This window comes from Poecilia latipinna, unplaced genomic scaffold (assembly GCF_001443285.1).
Source record: "Poecilia latipinna isolate Pla-1442-1.1 unplaced genomic scaffold, P_latipinna-1.0 Scaffold1817, whole genome shotgun sequence".
NCBI classification, from domain to species: Eukaryota; Metazoa; Chordata; class Actinopteri; order Cyprinodontiformes; family Poeciliidae; genus Poecilia; species Poecilia latipinna.
The window spans coordinates 41,611-60,592 of record NW_015114433.1 but is presented as its reverse complement, the minus strand read 5'-3'; the positions used below and the strand labels follow the sequence as shown (position 1 = coordinate 60,592).

Sequence of the window (18,982 nt, the reverse complement as noted above, 5' to 3'; positions counted from 1 at the left end):
AGGGGGGGGGGGCCGGTCTCAGGGGCTTGCAAAAAATTTTTTTTTTTAAAAAAAAAAAAAAAAAAAAAAAGGCGATGGCATGAGCATCTGATAAGAATAGAAAGGTTACACTCATTTTCAGACTTTATTCCTTTTTGTTTTCTAAATGTTTCTAATCATCCAATTGTTTAATTATTCTTTGTTTTCCTCATTTTTCCTTCCTTATTTCACTTCTTCTTTTCTTCCTTCCACCCTGCTTTTACATCTTTTTCATCTGTCTTTCTTGTTTTTCTATCTTCCCTTCTTCTGGTTTTCTTTTTGTCTTTGTTTCTTCCGTTCAACATCCAGAATTTCCTTTATTTCCTTTATTTCTTTATTCTGTTTTCCTTGCTTTTCTTCCTTCTTTTCTTCTTTTCATCCTTCAGTTTTGTGCTTTTTCTTCTGTCTCTCCTCGCTTAAAATATCTTTATGGTATTTTACATTTTATAAATAACCTCTAAGGTCTGAGAAAACTGGAAAATAATGTCTATAAATCAGATTTTTTTATAATGAAAATGTTTGTCTCATTTAAAATTTGTCTAAGGATGGATAGCAGTCTTACGTTCTCAAGGGATATTGAGTTTAATCTGAAAGATGTGCAGGAACCTTTATTTACAGACAACTAAAACTGATTTTAGAGTTTAATCTGAAAGATGGAGTGAATTCAGATTTAAATCATTTTACCAACATTTCAGCTTAATAAGTACAACTGGGTGTTATAATGAAGATAAATATTCATGTCATAAGCAAATACTGCAGAGAGGGGAGCAGATGCTGTAATCTCAGAGGGAGAAAGGAGAAATGAGTGATACTGAGACACAAAGCCGTTGTGCTAAATAATTTATGACTCCAGTGCAGCCGTAGTGAAAATCAGGGGACAATTTCTTCTGACGTCGTTTCGGCACAAACTCCACATCCCTGGCAGCTTACCAAAGGCAGAGATTTGCACTTTTACACGGCTTCTGCCGAAAATTGCCCACTTGTAATATCATCTGCGAGATACTGTCTCACTCCCGGATGCCGTTGCCGTGGCAACCAGCGCTCGGTTTGACTCACGCAAGGCCATCTGAGCAACAGATTACTGGCAGTAATTAATCCACAGCCGCCGCCGCCGCCGCCGCCGCTGAATTCGTGAAAAGCTGTCGCGGGTCCAGTTTCTGACCGTCCTTCGTTTTGCCCGCAGCCACTGGGAAGCCTTCCACACTTGCGCGCTGACGGCGCTGTCCGACTGTCAGCAGGAAGTCAGCTCCATCTGGGAGACCCTGAAGCAGGACTCCAGGAAGATCCGCTTCCAGGGAAGCCTGTTCGACTTGTGCAGCCCCAGCTGCGCCCCCAGCGCCCGTCTGCCCCTCGCCGCCCTCGTCCTGCCCCTGGTGCTGGTCCTGACCGGGCCGAGCGGTGCCTCTGCGTAGACGGGACGTGGATGGGGGTATGAGGGTAGGATGGACCGGGCTCAGTTTCTTTTTTTTCATGAGTTTCAGTACATCTGAGCTCAGACTTAATGCCAAGGATTTAAAAGGTTGAAATGTTTTTAAAGGATTTTTTTTTTCTTTTTTTACACTGAGCTGTTTTTTTGTTTTTTTGTGTGTGGCAGGACAATCAATTTAGTTTGGCCGATAACGCTTCAAGTCTTCTGATAATGATGAAGCTTATTTCTTTATTAAATAGCAGCTTAGGAGGGAAATAAAAGTGCATTTTTGAACATGGAAAGCATTATAGTAAATGACTTTTGGTCCGAAACTAGTTTATCACACCTGATTTTTAAAGTTTTAACTTGATTTTCTTAGCAAAAATAAATAAGTAAAAGCTTAACCTACCTAGCCAGCATGTGTGTGGGGGGGCTTGTTGGTTTGTTGGATTTTGTCTTGATAAATCAACATCAAACCTATGGAGGTAATAATAAAGGGGACATCATGTAACCTGAAGTCTTCCTGTTTCCGGCCCATTTCCCAACCATGTGGGCCCCATATGTGAATGCTGGCTGGCTGATGGCACATTTACTAAATAGTCAACAACCACAGAATAAAACATATCAAACGTGCAAATTAAGCAAATGCTAATTGTTGATTTTTATATTCACAAGCTTGTTTTTTTATTATTATTATTGTTTGTGCACTTCCCTGATTTTTAGCCTTTTCTAAACACTAAGATAAGCACACATACAGAAGCTGGGCATGTGAACATCATATTTTTAGATTACAGCGGCTTGAAAAAGCATCAAACCTTTGCATGTGTCACATCTTTGTTGCATCTTGCACGCGTCCTCTAATAAAACCTCTGAGGCCTTCGCAGTGAAGCTGTAGTTGCATTGCGAGCTCCATGCTGTGAAGAAATGCATCCCCGCAGCATGATGCTACCTCCACCATGTCTCCCATTAGGGCTGGTGTGTTCAGGGTGAGGAGCAGCGCTCTCTGAAAAACCTGCGAAGCATTCACAGAACAGATGGAGCCTCCTTCTCTTCTTTAGTGGCGTCAGAGTAAAGAGGGTGCAATGCCACATCTTAACATTAATTCCTAATACAGCACGTTAAAGTTTGACAGAATGCAAACCAGTTCAAGGGGTATGGATGTAGACGAACATGGAGCAACACTTCCAAAGTAAAATATCTCTGTTGCCTGCCCTGTGCTATCATCTGGAAGGGAAACAACACTTCAGACTTGGAGAAACGAGCTCTCTGATTAGAAATCTATCTGAATCTGTTTTAAATCAAACATTTCTTTTCCAAACCGTGCTGCTGGGGGAGGAAGCTGTGTTGTCGTTTACACACTGCTCATATATTATACATGGATCTCACAAGCAGGAGAGCTCACCTTTTGAAAATCAAACATGTTGTGTACAGGGTTGTACCTCTTTTAACCGTCCATGTAAAACTATTTGGCCTCCTGCCTTAAGTCACAGCTGTCATTGTAATAATTACCTGTATGATAACTGGAGTGTGACTGTCGTCTTGTGAAATTTTGCTTTCCTGCAGTGGAAACATGAACAAAATACAAGCCGGGGCTTTGGCACGAGAAATTAAATGTGAAGTCATTTAATGTTTATGAAGAATGCACTGGGTTTCCTCAGCTCAGCCCCTATAGACAAAAATAAACTGTAGATCTCACATTGGTGTTTAAGAAAACCAGTACAAAACACATCTGGGACCCATATGGTCACAAACTGTACCCATACAACATGGCAAAGCCAGGTGGGGCAGGAAAGGTTGAATAGTTGCACCTGATTTATACAATACCACTTTTTTTTTTCCTACAAAGCAAAACCAATTCATGGCAGTAGGAGAGACCCAACAATTGTAATAAAAACTCTGCAATCAGTACTTGGAAATGCAAGTTTCATAAAAATAAAAGTGAGTTCTGCAGTTTGAAGTTACATAACTAACACCGTTCCCACTCATCTGGTACAGACAGTGTTTCAGCTGTCTGTAATCGTCCATCTTTTTTTCTTCTTCTTCCACTGCAAAAGGAAGCAAGTGACAGTGACCTGTTTAGCATGTGTTTGCTCCAATTTGACCAAAATTGTGCATATTTCTGTTAGTACAGGTGTCTGCAACTGATTTTGTTTTTCCTCGCATGATATTTTATGACCAGGTGTCAGAAAAACTGTTGATTTTAGCTTGGACGTCACGTAAGGTGGCCTGTGCATGAACTGTAACAGCATCCTTTGTTACGCAGATTTGTACTATCCCCACTCCTGTCGCCTCATCATCTCCTGAGCATGTTTGTTCTAGTTGATTCGACTTATTTAAAGTTTTAAAAGAGTAAATATCATGTCAATCCATTGTGTGCCTGGCGGTGAAACACAGAAAACAGTCATCTCCTTTAAGCATGAGCAATATCTTGGGAGAGAATCTTTATCCCTGCATATGCGTTTGATGAAAGCATGAAAATGATCGTGATCATGCACACAGTAAAAGTACAATAAGTTTTGAAGAGAGTTTAATCATAGGAAGAACTCCTGAATGTAAAAAAAAATGTTCAGTATGTTTTCTTTTTTTTTTTTTACACATTTGCAAAACTCTGTAAAGCAATATATGGAAAAATGAAGTAACTATAAAAATAAAGCACAAATATTAAACACAACTTTTTGTGTGTGCATTAATGTTTAGGTTGCTTTCAGGACATTACAGTAAAATTTCCTGCAACTTATTCATCCAACCGTCTCAGTTTCTCATCCAGCAGTGAGCTGGTAATGAGGGTCACAAATAGCTTTAGTTTTCACTCGTTAGCGTTCGCCCATCTGCTGCTTTCCACCTGGATATGTCCTGCAGAGGCAAAGTGACGGATCACGGCCTGTAGTGGAAGAACCTCTTAAGAGGTAACGACATGTTCATGATGCGCACCTCATTAGAGAAACTATCTTTGTCTGGAACATAATTAGATTTCCAGGCCATTCCTGGTGAACAATACTGCAGCAGCAGCAGCTATGAGTCATATGAATGTAAAGGTCAGTAGGTGTTAATATATACAAAAAAACCTTTTCTTTTCAAAAGTATCTCATTTAGTGACGACTGCAAGTTGCATGCTCTTCTTATTTGGGGTTATGCTTCTGTAAATCCAAAACTTTTCAACCTTCTTCTCTTAAATTGAGGTGAAAGCCTTTTAAAATCACGACTTACTAAGAAAAATGCTGTATAAAATATAAATGCCACCTGACCAAACAACTGCTTCCACTTTCGGCAGGAAAAACTGCTGTCAAACATTTGCCAGGAAAAAAATGTAAAATTTCTCATCAATGTGGAGGATTTTGTCCCACTGCGCTGTTTTAATTCAGTCACAATGGATTGTTTTTTACCTGCTTTACGTCACACAACAGCATCTAAATCTTGTTTTGGACTTTAACTAGACTAGTCTATTCCAAAATCTCTCTTTTTTTAAGAAGTTCAAAGTTGAAACTGTTCTTCTGCTTAGTAACTGGTACATTTGTTGCATTTTGCAGGAGGAAACTTGCTCCACATCCTGGATATTATTCTGTTTTCTTAAAAAGGAAAAGCAGGGACAGATCACTGAACTGCACCAGAGCATGTTTAGCTCAGAACATCGACTAAGGCTCCCTGACAAACACATTGTGGTAAAAACAAAGTACACTCTCTCCTTATTGTATGATTTTAACATAAAAAAAATTGTCTGGTAATTTCCTGATTCTGTATCTATTGAAATTCAACCTCAAGTGGACAAAAAATACATACTACCAATTCAAACATTTACAATATTTATTTTAAAAAATGATTGTAAAAATGCCGAACGAACTGTAATTTATTTGTCTCTCATTAGAGCAAATCTAATCGAGACGTTTTAAGGACTTCTTTGAAGCCCAACATTAATGTATGAACCATAAGGCCTTCAGCATTACTCCCCACAATGAGACGCTAACTTATGTGGTAGCATCTAAATAGCTTCTCCATTTACTGAAAATGACAAATGTTTCATATGATCCAGTCAGGACGTCAAATAAACATAAAAGATCTAATATATCTCCAGGTTTGGTCACTGTATAAATGATGAGCTGTGATATGGACAAGCTATAGAAAGTGTTTTACATCTGGCTCCAATAAACTTAAAACATTTAAAATAATTACCATTATTAACAACCAATATTTTATTCAAATGTGTCTAAACGTGTATAATCTCGCATTAACCTTAAATGACCCACCTTAAAGTAAAAACATAGTGTGAAATCCTTTAGCATGTTATTACTTGAGATGACACCAGCACTAGTTACGAATCTGTTGGCCAACGATATAAAAACACGTTTTTGAAAACACTAACACCCCGCTGTTCTGCACAGAAAGGCCCAACAGCTTCTAACTCAGAGATTTTATGTCTTGTCCATATTGATCAAATGGGAAACAGCTCTTGAATTACACTAAAGCAATGCATAGCCTGCACTTTCAAAGCTGCAAACTCCAAAGACTGAGATCGTCTGAGTTTGCATCTCAAGACTAAAGAATTCAGCTGGAGTCTCAGAAGCATTATGGAGGCGCTGCTCCAGAAAACGTCCGTGTATTTTCCCCCCGTCGTATTCCCTGTTGTCAGAGCTCAGATGATGGCTGACAAACTGTCCCTAAATGGGCCAGACTGTTCTGCATAATACATAAATACATGCAGACCCAAAGCCAAACAATAATAGCTGTGAAAAATGCAGCGCAAGCTTAACTAGAAAGTCCTGCGATGAGTCTGAATATGCAGACTTTAATCACGACTGGCAAAACCAAATCCGATTTCAGTCTCAATAAAATTTTTGATTTCTAACATAAAAAATGTATAAGATTAGTGCTAGCATTATGGACTGTATGATACAGTAAAGATACTCATCTACAGAGAAAATGTGTGACAAAAACTGGACATTTGATCAAAAATTGATGAAACCACAAGAAGTAAATCAGTCAGGGAGGCTGACAGTCACCAGATGTCTGGACTGTGAAGTGTGGATGAAAAACCTCTACGCCTTGTGGGAGAATGTGAAGTAATCTGATTAAACCAAACTGGAACTTCAGGGTCACAAATCTGGAAAACACGTTTGGCCCCCTGTGAAACAGGGTAGAGGAAGTATCATGCTCTGGGGTTATGTTTTCAGATAAAATGAGTGTTTTTGTCAAGTTGGATAAATACGAATACATATGAACAGATGACACTTTTCAGCTCCACAGTGAATCCAAACACATTTTGAAATTAAAAATAGAGCGGTGTAGCCAGATAAAAACCGATTTGTGGTTTCACCGATCCTCTAAATCCGACAGAAAAATCTGTGGATCCACGTGAAGACAACTGTGGACCAGAGACCAGATACATTTAGAGAGCATTGCAAATATTACCTAGTAAAGATGTGGTTTGCTGACAGAATCAGAAGCCTCAACAAAGCATTAGCTTAACGGTGAACGCATTTATGCAACCTGGTTATTGGAGCTTCTGCAGATCGTTTTTCAGTTGAATTTACAGGATTCATTTCACATTAAAGATGCTGCAACGATGAATATGACTCATTGTGGTGCCAAATTTTCAAGCGTTAATTTCTTGCTATTCAATTATGTGGCTGTTGAGAGATCCAGCAATAAGCTAGGAACTTTATAGTTACTTTATTAACCAGAACCCTGAGAGTTCAGGACTTTATTCCACCGGGCGCAGGATGTACAGGAGTAAAAACAACTATATTCTACATTTTATACACCATGAGCGAGAAGAAGGAACTGAGACAAGATGATAATGTGGACACAGAGTATCATGATGATAAATACATCAACATGAATCAAAGTACAAACTTTAATCAGCTGTAGGGATGATGGTGTGCTTTCAAAAACATTATAAACACAGAAAATACTGTCAAACATTTAATAAGGAGCTACGAATAAATATCCAGTCAGCTGGAGGAAACTTTATGATAAGACTCGTAACTATTCAGTCCGTCTGTTCACACAGGCTTATAAACAAGGGAAACAACCTTATCAGCGAATTCCTCGGGTCTTAAAAACATCTGAACAGTTCACAGGTTCGATTTGGGTCCAGTATTGACCGGGATGGCCCTGAGCTCAGTCCGCATGCACAGGTACTCCCCGATCACGGCCATCAGCGCGATGCACGCCACGTTGACGAGCCACCAGGAGAGCGCCGAGGGAAGGTGGGAGTTGTAGATCCAGCAGCCGATCATGTGGAAGAAGTGAACGGTGACGGTGAAGTCCAGGCACTGCTTCCCCCGGCGGATGAAGAACCACAGACCCAGAGCGCTGCCAGAACATTGACAAGTCATCGTCAGCAAAGTTCAGGGGAAAAAAAAGGGTTTTAAAAAGCTGCTGGATGTAAAAACATAAAATAAAATAAAAAATAGTAAAACAAATTGGTGTCGGCTTAACTTTGTTTTGAAGACTAAACATGTTTATTTCAAAGTTGTTTAGGTTAAAAAAGCTGCTACATGACAAATGGAGAGTTAACACAAAGGAGACTTGACACATTTATTTCTAAAAACAGATGAGTGGGAGGAGGAGGAACAGATCCAAGGCAACAGAATAAACTCGACTCGCAAACAAAGGGAAAACGTTTGCTTGCATAAATTTAGAGCAAAACAATCAGACAAATCTTCACTCTGCTGGATGAGCAATTTGTGTTTCATGTAATAAATCTTGAAACTACAAAACATTTTAAAAGCTAACCTTGAAACGCATGATACTTAATAGCTTCAATTTACTTTTCCATTCACTGCTCTATTTTATATTACTTACATTTTTTTTAAACAGTTTTTAGTATTTGTCATTTCCTACTCTCATGAAGCACAAATAACCTTTGATCACTGTAAGAATGTTCAAACCAAATCATAGAAAAAATGCATTTTCTATCAACTTAAAAACAGAGAAATGCAGAGAAACTCCTACATCAATGACACCAGTAAAATAGCACTCAGGCCTCCTGAGGTGAAGTCAGAGACACAACCTCCCTGAGGAGTGACAAAAGAAACCCTTTAACAGAAATGTTTGTGGAAGACAAACCAAGTCAGAAGTGGGAAAACTTTTCAATATTTGCGTACAGCTTCAAGTAATTTATTCAAATATATCTGTTCAAGGTTTCCCCCAGAAAACTTGCTAAGCCCGGTGGTCATTCATCCAGCGGCCTGTCGTGTTTTTGAGTTAAAAAATGTTTAAAGTTGACATGAATTTTGAAAATATCACTTGATAAATATGAGTTATTGAAAGAATGAAAGATTAAAATCTGCACACAAACTATAAAGTCTTAAAAAAAGAAAGCATTTAAAAAAACCTTGCTAAGTCTGGTGGGGGCACCAGAAAAGCCTGGTGGCCCGCCAGGCTTACAATACACTAAACCCTGCCTGTTTGACTGTACTTACTTCTTTGACACCTGGTTATTACACACATTGCTGAAACGGCATCAGGATGGCGACTAAAATGATTTAATTCACTGAGCTGCTGCTGCTTTTTGCTTCATTTGTTGCCACAGAATCACACGTTTCACTGGAAATTACAACCATACCATTTATCTCTGAAATTTTCATTACAAATTGAAAGGTGCTTTGGTCATATGTGAGACACATTTTCAGTGGCTCAGCTTGAGGGATTGCTTAAAGTGAACAACTTCATGTAAGCAACAGGAAGAATTGATTGAAGTCAGTGACTCCAAGCAGTCAAGTAGGTTGACAAAAAGCTTTTTTGCTTGTTTTTATCAGTTTGAATAAGTTGAAATTGACTGTATTATGTAATAACGAGGATCCTCGTTTGTAACTCACTTTAAATCTGTTTGCATGATTAAACCAAACTTATTGTGTAAAATATTTATTGTGAACTGACAAAAAGAAAGGGACAAAAAGCTTCCATGAGTCGTAATTTAAGGAGTCTGTGATACCTGAAGGTGGTTTTATATGTAATGAATAGAAAACTTTGTATTTTTCTCATCTGTTTGTGTATGATCTGAAAAAGAAAGCAGATCTTCTCACCAAGTAAGAGAGTTCAAGATAAATGCCATCATCGAGAGTCTTCCCTGCATGGTAGCAAAGCCAAGGACCTATTTCCAAAAAAAAAAAAAGTAAATGTACAACATGCAGGCTTAAAGGAGCAGATGTATCACAAAGAATGAATTTAACCTACTTCATAGCTGAAGATCTGATCTAGGGAGCGACTGCTCTGCACAAGGCTGTCCACGCCAGCCAACCACAGGCCGAGGAAGCTGTAGTAGATGCACTGCATCAACACAATCTGGCAGATAATGAGGACTGGGTCCCAGATGTAGCTCCGGAAGTTGCTGGCCATATTTCACTGACGCTCCACATGCAGGCCCAAAGAGTGCTGGTAACTGGCCCAAAGCATCCACAGCTGGCCCATCCAGTACCACCTGCAACCCTCCAACCTACACCCAAAATTAAATGCATTACTTCACTCAATTTTTTATGGTAGCTCTACAAATCTGGTAGAAGGTATGCAGGTAAGCTGAACATATTTTTAAACACTTTGCCCTCACAGCTTCTTTAAAAAACTAAGACATTCACTGCAATAGTAGCATCATGACACATCTTCATAAAGAAGGAAAAAACATCTGACCATCTTGTAAAAGTATGTTTATCAAGTTATGTTATCTTTAATTTAATAAGGTAGACGTTGGAATGTTAATAGTGTTCTTTTATAACATGTTTAAAGGGCCATTTTCGTGGTTTTAGTTGAACTGGAATATGACTTAAAGAGCTGCTAGCATACAGACAGCTATTAGCTGACTCCTCTAAAACATTAACACGAGCAGTCGTGATTCCTCGGGGAAAACAAGGAGAAAATGCTCTAACATTTATCCAAGAAAATAAGTTTTATTGCGTTGGGTTTTATACAACAATAACAACACGGAAGACGATTGGTGCTAGCGTGTTTTTCAGGTTCCGTTTAAAAATGACAGAGACAAAAAGACACACACCTGGAAACTGGACCACGGACACTTCAGGAGAAATTTAAACTGTAATCCCTTTGGTTCCTCACGGGGTTTAAGCCTCTCCGGGGATGAGGTGGAGGTATTGATGGTGGACTAAACCGAGTTCACAACAAAGACGTCACAGCAAAAGACCCGGAAACTAAACTAAACTTCATCTTATTCTGTGAAAGAAGGGAAACAACGCTGTGGTGCATTACTGCCACCTACCGGTAAAGAGTAGGAAGGTCCATTTCTAGTTTCGGTAGGGTAAAATACTCATTTTTTTAGGGTATTTAATGTCCTATGACATGTTTTATATGAGCATAATTGATACTGCATAGCATTGTTTACCTTGTTCAATCCTTTAAATTGAAATTATTTATCTTAAATTACAAAGAAAAAAAATCTACGCTGTTGTCGTAGTTTTGTTGTGTTCTTATTTATGCATATTTAAGTCTTATTTCTTTATTCTTGTTCAGGATTCTAATTACCTCTAATTAATGTTTATTCCTAGTAAACTTTCATATTCAATATTTTTCTAAAATCAATATTTATGTTAATATTTACTTCAGCTTTAGCTAAGATTTTTGGCAGTGGAGTCTGACATTCTGTGTCCTACTCCTGACTCTTCTTAGGGGGGGGGAAGCGCTTTTATGTGGACTGTTTCTATTTATTTTCCCTGCTATGTGTGATTTTGGAGTTCATTTATTTTCAGCCGCACTGGAATCAGTTTTTGTACATTTTAAAATATTTTTCTCCTCTCAGTTTACCTTCAAACATTTTTCTTTCATCTTCAAACTTTGTTCTTTGGTCCTCTAATTTTCTTTAAATGTTACTTCTGTATTTTAGAAATAATCATAAATCATGTTTAGATACCTAGTGACCATATTGGTGAGTTTGAAGGGGTCATAATCAACAAATATCCACTTTGTCACTTTTAAACTAACTCACATCGTCATACAGTAAAGGCTGTAGCATTTTATTGATTTCCAAAAAAGAAGAAGAAGTAATAAGTTCAAACTCAGGTGTGTTTCTGTAATATAGTTGAATAACTTCGGTAAAGAGAACAGACATCAAATAAAAGGAAATATGAATTTGAAATCAACAGTGGGATTCAGTCAACATTTATTATCATTTAATTATTTCATACAGATGTAAATTGACCAACGCTTTTTATACATTTTTTAACTTTCCCTTCTTTTAAATATCATATTTTTATTATTTACTTGTTCTTTATTTACTTTTCTAACGTAAAATAGAAAAATGTAGGAAGGAGATAAATATTGTTTTGGATCGTGACGTTGCATCGACGTGTGTCAGCCCCTCCCCTTTCATAATCACACCCCACACTTTTACTTTAGTTATGCAGTTCTCTTAATTATTATCTTTTGTATAAATCTTTTACTTGACTTTAAAGAGTTCAGTCAGCGGTAAGGTAACTTTTAATCGATTTCAGGCGTGAACTTGTTTTTACTGTTTGCTGCCAGAAAACGTCCGGTTTGATCCTGTTCTCCAGATGGAAAGTGCGCCGAAAGGGGATATTAAACGTTCTGTTTAAACTTTGTGCTCGTTGTTTGCTCGGTGGCCCTTCGGTTGAATCTAATATCCTTTTAAAAGGGACAGTGAGTGTTCTCTTGGTTGCACATTATGTTTTTGTTTAAGAGATGCACTTTGCACATCTGGAGATTACTTTTACTCGTATTTTCATCATTAGTGTGAAGCTGTGAGTGAGGTTTAACCGGTTTTTACAGCAACATTCACATTTACTTCAGTAAGTAAATGTATAAAAACATTGCCACAATAAAAACGTTTTGTTTTTATTGTGGCAAAGATTACCACAATAAAAACAAACTGGGACAAAACAGAACAAAATGTGCAGGGTTTTTATTTAATTTTATCGATTTGAATATATGTATTTGTGTCCAAGCCAGGAAGCAAATACAAATAAAAATGTTCTCAGTGATTACATAAAGTATAACTTTTTAGTTGCTTTTATTCAAAACACCCTCCTGTGTTGGAACCAAAAGGTCTAAGGTTAATTTCTAACACTTGAGCAACATAAACAAACAGACCGTATCAAGATTACTATTTGGCATGTCTTTGTTTTCCACTCACTGAAGCCTTTGGAGTCAGTGAGCGATGCTTTTTCTGGTGTTTCTCTGCTTGACAGTTCGTCATTCCTGCTTGCAGAGCACACAGAGAGGACGTCATGTTCAGGACACATGTGAGTGTGAAAGCCATAGGGCGGCTTTCTGGTTTCATCCAGATGGATCCAGACTTCACCGCCTGGAGGAAACTGGCAGGTTTGCAGCGGCTCACAGGTGAAGTTATGGTTTATTTATCCAGCGCTTTGCTTTACAGGTGAACACATAAGGAGGAAAACCTATAACTTAGAAAACGTCTGTACTTTTACATAAATGTATTATAGTAATGTAATCACTTATTTTCACTGGCTTTTTCTTTCATTTGATTTAAATACTATGTTACTGGTAAAACATGTTTATTTTTTGTTTTTGTATAAATATTTACCTCAAATTCTTCAAATAATGTTGCATCTCTTGATATTTTCATGCTATAAACATATATTGAAATATTAACGTTAGGATCCTCCCTTTTTGGAGGACACTCCTCTTACTATTTTACTGGGACTGTTCAGGTTTGCCTCTAAAAAAGGATTTAGATTTAACAAAAAAGAACAAAAAAAAATGTTTAGTTGTCTGTGGGGCATAAAGTGAGCCCTCAAAATAAAGCCAGACAAAAAAAATAAATAAACTTGGATAATGTTCTCATTAAATCCTCCAAACTAACTTAGTTCAATTCCACAGTCACAAACAGGGATTATCTTTTTTATAATGCTAATAATCCAGTCTCTCTCTCTCTCTCTCTCTCTCTCTCTCTCTCTCTCTCTCTCTCTATATATATATATATATATATATATATATATATATATATATATATATATATATATATATATATATATATATATAAAATGCTGCACATCTATTCTCCTTCTCTATCTACCCACTTCCTGTTTGACTGTCATCAGTAATTTACTGAGTTCTCTGCTGCGTGTCACAAAGTCCCATTGCTTTTATCCTGCAGGGAAAGTTCGGTGGAAGAGCAACACCAGACCCGCTCCTGTTTTGACGGCCGCTCCTGTTCGCGCCCTCGTTGACGAGCAGGTCAGCATCAGAGGACACTTCCTGCCCCTGCACTGTCCCGTCACATTGCATGCAAGAATGCACAGCGACGAGGGAGATCTATGGGAGTCATTCGCTCATTATAACGCAGATGAGAGGGGAACTTTTAGCTGTGAGTGAAACTATTAAGTGATTCTTGTTTTGTTAACATATGTGTTGATAAGTAACGCAATTTATATTGTCTACAGGTAGATAAAGAAGACATAGTCACCATTTTTATTTTAATATAAAATGGTGACTATGTAGGTTTTCATTTGCCTTTTTTGTTTTGTTTTTTGTTTTATTTCTGCCTTTTGTCCGTCCAGTAACTCGTGACCCTTCAGTGGGAGGCTCCTATTTGGGCTGCGAGCCGATGGGACTCTTCTGGAGTATGCAGCCAGCTCCTGGAGGAAGAGAAGGTTTAAGGCAGGTGATGGAAACAAGTTCACTGAGAACTTCAAAGGGGGAAACATGTTTCATTAAACTCATTTATGTGTACTCTAACACACTGATGAAAATTATTAAAAGTTCATATGCAGCATCCTGCAAAATGCAATCTAAGTGCATATGCCAAACATGCTGAAGAGAGACACATAAGACGTGACTAAAATTAGATTTTTGGCCAACATGCAGCCCGCTCTATGTGGCGGGAAAGTAACACTGCACATAAGTATTAAAAAAAAGAAATGCAGTCACAGTGAAACATGGTGGTGGCAGCATAATGCTATGGCTGTGTCTCTCTTTAGTTGGCTCTGGGAAGCTGGTCAGAGTAGATGAATGGAGCAACATATTGATAAGAGCCCGCATCCATCCTGTTGGGATCTTCTCTCTGACTGTTGGAATCTCTTGATTGAAAGAAGCGTGCATGGAAATTAACAAACCAGATTAAGTCTGCGAGACAAAAAGTGAGCTGCGTTTATTGTTAGACGTGCTGCAAAGAAAAGAACGTGCACAATCCCTGATTTTCTTCTTTCTATTTTATGTTTTCCCAGGTTTAGGTTCTTTCATTTCATCATTGATATTTAGTCATTTGTATAAAAAGCTGTCATTTCTGACTGAAATCTGCTTTCTTTTTTCTTTAGACTGAGGAAGAAGAGCGTGGAGAGTCCTTACACGGTGCATGTTTCTCTGCTGGAAGGCCACGTCTCAACCAGCGAAGGGCAGTGGTCCGAGCTGGCTGCGGTGACTGTTGAACGGTGGTACATCGCACCAGGAGTGAAGAGGATAGAGATTAATCAAAACGGACTCGTAGGAACATTGTTCATACCACCCGGTGAGCCTTTTATCCATTGATGTTGTGACTTTTCACCGGTGGAGGACATTACTTACTTTTGTCCCGGCCTGCTGCAGGCCCAGGCCCGTTTCCAGCCATGTTGGATCTGTGGGGAATGGGTGGAGGACTGCAGGAATACCGCTCCTCTCTCCTGGCATCCAAAGGCTACGTTAGTTTTTCTCTTGCCTACTTTGGGCACAAAGATCTGCCTGGCCCACCAAACTGTATCAACGTTGGAGATTCATATTTTAAGGCAGGATAATTCTTCCACTTCTCGTTGTCCATCGCAGCTCCTGTTGATTTAAACCTTTCTGATTGTTGACCTGAATGTAGATGTGGTCATGTGAGCAGCTATTTTAACGATTTAGTGTCGTGTTCTTTTGTCTTTCCCATTTTGAAAAGTGCTTAAGACGTATATCCCAGGAAACAAAAAGTTATGAATTACAAATTAAAATCTTTAAGGCTGTCTAAAGAGTGAAGGATGAGTTTCAAATGGCCTCATGGGCACCCAGTGGGTGAAGTATTTGTCTTTCATTTGAAAAGTTTTGCCTTCCAGCTACCTTCATCGTTAGTGGAGCTAAACACTAACAAGGTGCTTTTTATCAAAAAATGATAATTTCTTAACCTTTAATTTTTTTTTATTCCCACCATTTAACATACAGCCAGTAAAATAAGATTATGCTAACGTACTATCTGGTGAATCTGTAACCATGCAGAGGGAGCTGTACATGTTTTACTTACTAAACATGTAGCTGGTCTTTACTCGTCTTCCTCCCACAGGCTGCCTTCCTCCTGCTGCAGGATCACCCTCAGGTCGTCTCAGACAGAGTCGGCATCATTGGCCTCTCCTTCGGATGCTACCTGACGCTTCGCATCCCCACCAAAACCGGAGTTAAAGTCCGTCACGAAGCTTACTGTCTCATTTTAAACTCTCTTTCTAATTAAGTATGTTGGTCAGTAATCATGTGTAACATCTAAATCGACTGAAATTTTTTCTGTGTTCCTCTGCAGCCATCTTGTTTGGTTGGCATCAACGGCCCTGTGGGCAGCACAGTGTCACTCTTGAATTCAGATGGCAGGACAAAAAATTTTGACAGGTAAATAATCAGCTAGGTGTTGATGATGATGATGATGATGATGATGATGATGATGATGATGATGATTCAGTGAATCACAAAGTGATTCAGGACCACAGACAGCTTGAAATTAGGCTTATTTGATTTGATTTATAAGAAAGTCAGTATATTGCATTCAATGCTGTCCTTCAGATCAATATGGTGATAATCTGTAATATATTTATAGGATATAAATTGTCTTGCAAAAGCACTAAAACCGTTTCACATTTTCCAAACAGCCTCAAACTACGACGTCTTTAATGGAAATTGTGTGTGATGGACCATCTCAAAGGACTGCATGGTGGTTCAAATGGTGTATAGAGGCTAAAAGTTTTACCAATTCTTTGCCAAATAGCTCAATTTCAGTCTGACTGGATGGAGAGCATAGATACTCAAATGGATTTAGGTCTGAACTTTGACTGGGCCATTCTAACACACGGATATGTTTTGCTCTAAAATGTTGTGATTATGCTAGAAGATGAATATCTGCAGCCTCTTTCAGTTTTTCTTCAAGGATTGCTCCTTATTTAACTCCATTTAAGTTTGACCAGCTACTTGGTTATTGCTGTAGGAAGGCAGTACCGCAGCATGATGCTGCCACCTCTATGTTTCAACACCAAGAAGACCAGGAGGTTAATTTTGTTCTCTTCCTCATCAAACAACCTTCTTCCATTCTTCCACACGTTTGCTGTGATCCCTTCATGACCTCTGCTTCTCTGAATAATTTCCTCCCCATCCATTAATGATCTTATCTGTTTAATTGAACAGCCATGTCTTTGTGAGTTTACAGTCAGGCCAAACCTTTTCCATTTTCACATGATGAACTGAACAAAGCTTCTTCTATAACAAATCTTTCCATATAATCTATTATGTTTCCTCGTCTTCTTGCTGTTGTTTAGTTTCTGACAAATCTCTGAGATCTTTACAGAACTGATGGATTTATACAAAAATGAATTGTTTAAAAGTGAGCTCTGCTTTGCGTTTTGTCTGAATTTCAAAGGCAGGTTGTTGCACAAGATTTTATTTTGGGATATGACATTAAATGGGGCTGAACAGAAATGCACTCCACGTTTCTCACATCTTGTGTTTGTACTCTTCATAACTAAGAGCTACTTTGTGTTGGTCTGTCACAAACAATCTCAATTAAATACAGTCGTTATAGTTGTAACGTGATTAAACTTCAGGAACAAATATGTCCTGTAGATACTACTGAGCAGTTTGTAATGAGTGATGCTACAAATTTCATCAACATGTTATAAATAAGAATACAATTTATCTCCTGGTTTTCCTCTTTTTTGTTTGTTTTTAGTTCCCAGGAATTTTGGAATTTCGATGATGAGGGCTGTGTCATTTTTAAAGACGCCTCTCTGCCTGCTAATATTCCTCCTGACAAATTTCTTCAGGTAACAGGACAAAAACTGTTCACACATGGTGTCTGATCACTCACATAAGAACAGACGATCCTGTGAGACTCCATTTTAAATCACAAATACCCATTTAAGATGTACTGAGCCACAATTAAGCAGATTTGTTATTCAGTTTAACTCTCTAAACAGCTCTGTGAATAGAATAGAAATGTCTTTTATTGTCCCACAATGGTGACATTTTTGTGCAACAGCAGCAAAAGTGACCAGAGATAAGAGCAAATAGACTCAAACAAAGGGAATATAAAATATATTTAAAAAAACTGAATAAAGAATAAAAATACTATCCTGTAAGAGCAAAATTTCAGCATTAATACAGCATAATACCAAAGTACAGGAGAATGTGCAACAGTCTCTTTGAGAATTAAAATACTCATTATTTACAAAACTGTTAATTTAAAAAAAACTTTGCAGTAAAACGCTATGAGCACACAACCGGGTTTGCAAACAAGAAGATCTCATTAATGTTATATTATGTCCTACAAGTTTTGCTTTGATTTTCTTGTGTTTCTGCAGGTGGAGAAACTGGACTGTCCTCTGATGTACATAGTGGGTGAAGATGACCTGAGTACCGCAAGCATCGAGAATGCAGATCTAGTAAAGTTGGTTAAGTGACTCCTTTAAATCCAGATTGACAGGCAATGGTTTGGAACAAGGTTCTGACACCTTTCATGAGTACCATCTCAAACAGATAGTTTTCTCTCCTGTAGATCAAATAAGAGAACCGCGGTTGTAAAGCTCTGCTTCTATGAAGTATGAAATGTCTTCTTGTCACCTAAATAAATAAAATTCTCTGTATCTTGCCAAGTTTGTATTGGACATAAGAACAACCATACCGCTGACTATTTAAAATAAGTACAAGCAAATTTGTACTTCATAGAAAGTTTCCTCTTTTTCCTGGTTGCTCACTCCAGTTTCTGCAGTTGGTCTCTTTCAATTAATTTTCCGTTTGGAGACAATATTATAATTTGGTTTAGTCACTCATGCTTTTCGATTTTATCTGGATGTATTTTATTCTGTGACACAGAAATCACAAAGTTAGTAGCGGCTTCGATAATGTTCTGATATTGATAGCTGCTTGTGTTTTACTGATCTTTCTTTCTTCTTTTTTTTTTTTTTTTTTTTTTTAATGGTGTGCATTACCGCCACCTACTGGTATGGAGTGTGGGTCAGAACGCAACTTGTATAATCTCCCCCCCAAAAGTAGGGGAAAAAAACTTATATCCTTTCTATCAGTTTAGTTTTCTTAAGATAGTTTATTAAATAACGTAAATATTCATATGTAGAAGAATACCCCAAAACATCTTGTATTTTTAACTGTAATTTATTCTTTACAAGTCTACATTCTAACTTCCTTCTCTCCTCAGAGTACTTAGGACATAACAACAAAACATGTTTTACTGTCTCTTCTTGAAAACCAAAATCACAATTACCTGTTGGATGTTTCCCCATTTTAAATAGTCTACTGTTTAAACCAGTCTGACCAAAACGTAACCTGGATATAATGTTTTCTTCTTTTCTACTTCTTCCTGTTCCCCTCATTGCACCAACTTTCCTTTGGATACTATAAAGCCATCTACCAGTT

General features: G+C 38.0%; 3 protein-coding genes across 7 annotated transcripts in view; 2 read left to right on the top strand and 1 right to left on the bottom strand.

The window, feature by feature from the left end:
* Nucleotides 1-3,310, top strand: part of LOC106934492 (neuritin-like) — an 8,616-nt gene extending 5,306 nt beyond the window's left edge. The window contains exon 3 of the mRNA XM_015014446.1: nt 1,202-3,310. Coding sequence (XP_014869932.1) covers nt 1,202-1,430 — 229 coding nt within the window. The 3' untranslated portion in view covers nt 1,431-3,310. The remainder of the gene's footprint in view (nt 1-1,201) is intronic.
* A 3,693-nt stretch (nt 3,311-7,003) lies between these two features.
* Nucleotides 7,004-10,580, bottom strand: sys1 (SYS1 golgi trafficking protein). The gene is made up of 4 exons (XM_015014445.1): nt 10,413-10,580; nt 9,602-9,860; nt 9,451-9,518; nt 7,004-7,735 (listed from the first exon to the last, which is right to left on the bottom strand). Exons 2-4 carry the CDS (start codon nt 9,761-9,763, stop codon nt 7,495-7,497), a joined length of 471 nt encoding a protein of 156 aa, XP_014869931.1. The 5' UTR covers nt 9,764-9,860; nt 10,413-10,580; the 3' UTR covers nt 7,004-7,494.
* A 1,142-nt stretch (nt 10,581-11,722) lies between these two features.
* Nucleotides 11,723-18,982, top strand: part of LOC106934498 (bile acid-CoA:amino acid N-acyltransferase-like) — an 18,732-nt gene continuing 11,472 nt past the window's right edge. The window contains exons 1-10 of one of the 5 annotated variants that reach the window (XM_015014455.1): nt 11,723-11,836; nt 12,597-12,727; nt 13,509-13,718; nt 13,912-14,011; nt 14,668-14,858; nt 14,936-15,111; nt 15,639-15,755; nt 15,870-15,955; nt 17,283-17,376; nt 17,914-17,994. In XM_015014455.1, the coding sequence (XP_014869941.1) occupies nt 12,616-12,727; nt 13,509-13,718; nt 13,912-14,011; nt 14,668-14,858; nt 14,936-15,111; nt 15,639-15,755; nt 15,870-15,955; nt 17,283-17,376; nt 17,914-17,994 (1,167 nt within the window). In that variant the 5' untranslated portion in view covers nt 11,723-11,836; nt 12,597-12,615. Of the gene's footprint in view, nt 11,837-11,912; nt 12,029-12,151; nt 12,178-12,576; nt 12,728-13,508; nt 13,719-13,911; nt 14,012-14,667; nt 14,859-14,935; nt 15,112-15,638; nt 15,756-15,869; nt 15,956-17,282; nt 17,377-17,913; nt 17,995-18,982 lie in introns of those variants that run through there. The other 4 variants (XM_015014456.1, XM_015014452.1, XM_015014454.1 and 1 more) reach the window with 4 other exon arrangements.